The following is a 6,000-nucleotide window of genomic DNA, read 5'->3' as shown; positions in this document are numbered from 1 at the left end:
GAAGTTGCAGTGTGCTGGTGTGGAACATCCTCCAGTGACAGCTCCCTCTAATTGGCCTGGCTATGCTCCATGGTGAATGGGGTCCCTTGTCACCAGATTAGGTGACCCTATTGGATGATTTCCCATATTATATGATATGATGCTATATTATTCTCCCCAATGAAAAATACCCTTTCCAGGGGCTCTAACCCTTCCATGTAACTAATAGAAGGATTGGTGTGAAGTTGCAGTGTGCTGGTGTGGAACATCCTCCAGTGACAGCTCCCCCTTAATTGGACTGGCTACGCTCCATGGTGAATTGGGTCCCTTGTCACCAGCTTAGGTGACCCTATTGGATGATTTCCCATATTATATGATATGATATTATATTTTTCTCCCCAATGAAAAATACCCTTTCCAGGGGCTTTAACCCTTCCATGTAGGATTGGTGTGGAGTTGCAGTTTGCTGCTGTGGAGAATCCCCCAGTCCTCCTAATTGGCCGGTCTATGCTCCATGGTGAATGGGGGCCGTTGTCGCAAGATCAGGTGACCCTATTGGACGATTTCCCCTATTATATTATAGTATATTTTATTATTCTCCCAAATGAAAAATAACTCTTCCAGAGACTCTAACCCGTCCGTGTAACTAATAGAAGGATTGGGGTGGAGTTGCATTGTGCTGGTGTGGGGCATCCTCCAGTGACAGCTCCCCCTTAATTGGACTGGCTACGCTCCATGGTGAATGGGGGTCATTGTCACCAGATCAGGTGACCCTATTGGATGATTTCCCTCTATTATTATATTATATTATTCTCCCCAATGAAAAATAATTGTTCCAGAGACTCTAACCCTTCCATGTAATTAATAGAATGATTGGGGTGGAGTTGCAGTGTGCTGGTGTGGGGAATCCTCCAGTGACAGCTCCCCCTTACTTAGGGAATGGGGGGCCGTTGTCACCAGATCAGGTGACCCTATTGGATGATTTCCCCTCTTATTATTATATTATTCTCCCCAATGAAAAATAATCCTTACAGAGGCTCTAACCCTTCAATGTAAATAATAGGATTGGTGTGGAGCCTCCTCCAGTGACAGCTCCCCCTAATTGTCCTAGCTATGACCCCGGGTGATTGGGGGCTGTTGTCACCAGATCAGGTGACCTTGTTGGATGATCCCCCCTCTAATATTATATTTTCTTATATTATTCTCCCAAATGAAAAATAACTCTTCCTGAGACTCTAACCCTTCCATTTAACTAATAGAAGGATTGATGTGGAGTTGCAGTGTGCTGGTGTGGAACATCCTCCAGTGACAGCTCCCCCTTAATTGGCCAGGCTACGCAACACGGGGAATGGGGGGCCATTGTCACCAGATCAGGTGACCCTATTGGATGATTTCCCCTCTACTATTATATTATATTATTCTCCCCAATGAAAAATAATCTTTCCAGAGGCTCTAATCCTTCAATGTAAATAACAGGATTGGTGTGGAGCAGTGGCGTCGCTAGGGGGTGGCTTTTGGGGCTATAGCCCCGAGTCTCTGCAGGAGTCCCAAAGGGGTGAGGAGGTTCTCTGGGGACTCTGATGTAAGTGGGGGGCTCTCTGTGGACCCTGATGCAATGGGGAGGCTCTCTGGGGACCCTGATTTTAAGGGAGAGGCTCTCTGGGACCCTGATTTAAGGGGGAGGCTCTCTGGGGACCCTAAGGTAAGAGGGGCTCTCTGGGAACCCTGATGCAAGGGGGAGGCTCTCTGGGGACCCTGATGTAAGGAGGAGGCTCTCTGGAGACCCTGATGTAAGGAGGGGCTCTCTGGGGACCCTGATGTAAGGAGGGGCTCTCTGGGGACCCTGATGTAAGTGGAGGGGGGCTCTCCGGGGACCCTGATGTAAGTGGGGAGCTCTCTGGGGACCCTGATGTAAGGGGGGCTCTCTGAGGACCCTGATGTAAGGAGGGGTTCTCTGGGGACCCTGATGTAAGGAGGGGCTCTCTGGGGACCCTGATGTAAGTGGAGGGGGGGGCTCTCTGGGGACCCTGATGTAAGTGGGGAGCTATCTGGGGACTCTGATGTAAGGAGGAGGCTCTCTGGGGACCCTGATGTAAGTGGGGAGCTCTCTGGGGACTCTGATGTAAGGAGGAGGCTCTCTGGGGACCCTGATGTAAGTGGGGAGCTCTCTGGGGACCCTGATGTAAGTGGAGGGGGGGCTCTCTGGGGACCCTGATGTAAGTTGGGAGCTCTCTGGGGACTCTGATGTAAGGAGGAGGCTCTCTGGGGACCCTGATGTAAGGAGGGGCTCTCTGGGGACCCTGATGTAAGTGGGGAGCTCTCTGGGGACACTGATGTAAGTGGAGGGGGGGCTCTCTGGGGACCCTGATGTAAGTGGGGGGCACTCTGGGGATATACACACACGTATATTACTGTATATACATGTGTATGCCCGCCCAAGCGTATGACTTTCTTTACTACGCTGCTATGGGCTCTAGCCCCAGAACTTTTGTAGACCTAGCAACGCCCCTGGTGTGGAGCATCCTCCAGTGACAGCTCCCCCTATTGTCCTCGCTATGACCCCGGGTGATTGGGGGCTGTTGTCACCAGATCAGGTGACCCTATTGGATGATCCCCCCTCTAATATTATATTTTCTTATATTATAATTTTCTCCCAAATGAAAAATAACCCTTCCATGTAACTAATAGAATGATTGGTGGAGTTGCCTTCAATGTAAATAATAGGATTGGTGTGGAGCATCCTCCAGTGACATCTCCCCCTTAATTGGACTGGCTACGCTCCATGGTGAATGGGGGGCCGTTGTCACCAGATCAGATGACCCTATTGGATGATTTCTGCTCTGTTATTATATTATTCTCCCCAATGAGAAATACCCTTTCCAGGGGCTCTAACCCTTCCATGTAAGTAATAGAAGGATTGGTGGGGAGCATCCTCCAGTGACAGTTCTTCCCTCCGCCATCCTCCAGTGACAGCTCCCCCCTCCCCGCTCCCTCCGCCATCCTCCGGTCTCCTCCCCCGGCCTCTCCTTTCTCCCTCCCTCTGCTGGCCTCTCCCGGTCCCCTCCTCCCGCCTGTCCCCGGGCAGGACTCGGAAGATGGCGGCGGATGATCGTGGCCGCTCGGACTCGGCTAAGGAGAAGAGAAGGGATCAGTTGACCCGGTGGAAGGACTGGGAGAAGGAGCAATGTCTGAAGCTCGGCAGCTCCCGCCGGCCGCCCCGGGTCCGCTTCGCCCAGGGAGCCGTCTTTATGGCCGCCTGTTCGGCTGGAGACCAGGAGGAGGTTCGGGAGCTGCTGGCGGCCGGAGCCCCGATCAATGGCACCAACGTGGACGGGCTGACCGCTCTGCACCAGGTAGGGGGGACCTTCATCCCGGGGAACGGGGGGGGACACCTGCACGAGCCACCGGGATTAGAATTTGGGGGAGCAGATTTTTCGGGGGTCTCATCCATACGATCCTGACCTGTATGGGAAATTGTAGGCGGTGCACGTCGAGGTTACGTTTGGTGGACTACAAGAATCAGAATGTCTTGTAACCCTCCGCCGTGCCATCGAGGAACCAACAGTCACAGCAGAACAAGACTTTGATCCCTCGATAGCCACAGATTGCTGTGCTCTGTTATGGCGCTCACACGTATCAATCCGATCCATCCAGACGTTTAAATCGATCAAATCCAGAGACCCCCCCATTCCATGGATTTGAGAAGTCCCTTCTACCTCCAGGGAATTTACTAACTATCTCCAAGTGCTGTTGAATTCATCAGGAGTCCCGCCTAAAGCTGCCCATACGCTCCTCGAAATTTGGCCACTTTAGACAAACTTCGAGTTGTGGGTGGCCTTCCCGAAACTAACAAACATTGAGTATTCAAAGGAGCCAGGCGAGAAAAAGTCAGCCTTACGTTGACTAGCCAATAGGATATGGTTGCTGTTGGGGTATTCTGACAACCGCAGTTGCCGACTGTCGGAGTCCAGGCAGTGGTGGGAGATTCCTCCATCCATACTGTTAAGCATGGATGGAGAAGTCTGGACTTTGCTGAACAAGAAGAACCTTTTACTTGTATGGTCAGCCTTAGTCAGTTGATAGATCTTCTTGTCCCTGGGGTGGAAATCCAACCTTCCCGGGATGGAGATCCAATGGAGCAGTCAGTGGGCTTCCAAACAGTGACCTGGTTGGAAAGACTTTCCACCGTGCCAAAAAAATTCCAAAGGATGAGCCCCTTGGTTTCTCTATTTTCCCCATATGATCTGCAATGCTGACATTGGAAAATCTGCTAGTATATGGCCAGTCTGGGATTGTCCATTTTTTTTTTTTTTTTTTTTTGGGGAACCTTCACCTCCCGTATTTTTAAACAGTCTTTGGTAAAACGACCCGCAGATGACGAGATCCTCTGTCCTATCACAATGTTCTTAGTACTAGGCCCCCATAACTTGCCCTTATCTCCATATCTGGTAGCATTCAGCCACCACCGTCACATCATCACACACTCACACCTCCAGTAATTTCTAGGAGAAAAACGTTTCATCCTTTCATAGTCAGCTGCTAGTGGAGACCACACATTCTTCTCAGCCAGCAGAAGACTTCAGATCTTTACCGTCTCTTTGCATTCCTCGTCCCTCTGGCATCTTTTAGTGTTTAGATGAAATGTTCCTCATCCGCCGGCTACTTTTATCCCCCCTCCCTCATCCATATACTGTTTGTATTGCTTGCTATGTGTGTCTCTCGATATTCCATCCTTGGTCATTTTTCTCTCCTTTGCCCCCACTAGGCTTGTATTGATGAGAATATCGAAATGGTTCAGTTTTTGGTTGAAAATGGAGCCAGCGTCAACCAGCAGGATAACGAGGGGTGGACCCCACTCCATGCAGCCGCATCCTGTGGCTTCGTGCCCATAGCACAGTGAGTCTGGGGTAACAGCACCCCCCAATTCTCTATTGTATACACATATCCAGGTTTTTCTTGCTGTGGCCTCCTTGACTCTTCCATATACGTCCATTGTGGGCTGAGTGTGTGCATTCCTAGTTCTCCTGAGTGTAAGGCAGTCAGGCTTGTTCAGCGAGCGATGACAAGCCCTAAAAGGCATTTAGCCAGCAGTCAGGTTGGTTCGGGGACAGACGGTTACCATTTGGTTGATTTATTGCTTTCTGCCTTTAGCCCCTGTTCACACAGGTGCAACTTGCAATGCGATTTGACAGGTCCAAGTCACACCTTATTGTTGGCAGTGGAATTGTTCAAATCGGTGCAACTCTGACTTTGCGTTGCCGCACCGATTTGGGGGAAAAAAAGGTCCCTGCAGTATTTTTTTTCGATTTCAGGTGCGACTTGCATAGACATCTGTGGGACTTCATGCAGAGATGTCAGCCAAGTCACACTGACCTGTGGCTTTGAAATTGTGCGACTTTAAGTCAAGTCGCATGATTTCAAAGTCGGATTCAGTGTGATCAATGGCTAAAATTTTAAGGGCCAGTTCACACCATAGAAACGCAGTCTAGATGCGTTCCAGATGCTTTTCTGCATGCATGTTTTTGATGCTTTCCAGTGCGTTTTTGATGCAGTCCAGTGCATTTTTTCCTCCCTCTTTTTATTCTTAACCTTAAATAAGGACATGAGTGTTTCATTGTGTTTTTGTGCATTTTTGATGCATTTTATAGCGTTCCAGTGCATGAAAAATGCAGCATGTTCTGCTTTTATTTTCTGGAACTGGAACTGCAAGCAGTGGTGTGAACTATGCCATTGAAAACCATATAACCTACTTTCCATGCGTTTTTGATCCAGAAAAAAAAAACGCACTTGACTGCATGTAGTGTGAACCGGCCCTTTACTAGGTAAAGAAATGTGGAGTGAGAGCAGTATGGAGGCATCCATTGCTAAGATCTTCTGAAAATGCTAGTTACCTGTCTGTCATGTGGCTCTAAAGCTCACCACATATGTTACAATCTGATTGTACAATCTTCTTTAGATCTATGTAGTGCAAGGGTCTGCATGATTGGATACAGATTGATTGGATAGATTAGGTAGGTCCTT

General features: G+C 49.3%; 1 protein-coding gene across 4 annotated transcripts in view; it reads left to right on the top strand.

Annotated features, from left to right (window-relative positions):
- The first annotated feature begins 3,015 nt into the window (after positions 1 to 3,015).
- The window catches only part of LOC141112118 (protein phosphatase 1 regulatory subunit 12A-like), a 38,293-nt gene continuing 35,308 nt past the window's right edge, over positions 3,016 to 6,000 (top strand). For all 4 annotated transcript variants that reach the window (XM_073604586.1, XM_073604587.1, XM_073604585.1 and 1 more), the window contains exons 1-2: positions 3,016 to 3,332; positions 4,745 to 4,875. In XM_073604586.1, the coding sequence (XP_073460687.1) occupies positions 3,075 to 3,332; positions 4,745 to 4,875 (389 nt within the window). In that variant the 5' untranslated portion in view covers positions 3,016 to 3,074. The remainder of the gene's footprint in view (positions 3,333 to 4,744; positions 4,876 to 6,000) is intronic.

This window comes from Aquarana catesbeiana, linkage group LG11 (assembly GCF_042186555.1).
Source record: "Aquarana catesbeiana isolate 2022-GZ linkage group LG11, ASM4218655v1, whole genome shotgun sequence".
NCBI classification, from domain to species: domain Eukaryota; kingdom Metazoa; phylum Chordata; class Amphibia; order Anura; family Ranidae; genus Aquarana; species Aquarana catesbeiana.
This window is presented reverse-complemented; position numbering and strand designations above follow the sequence as displayed.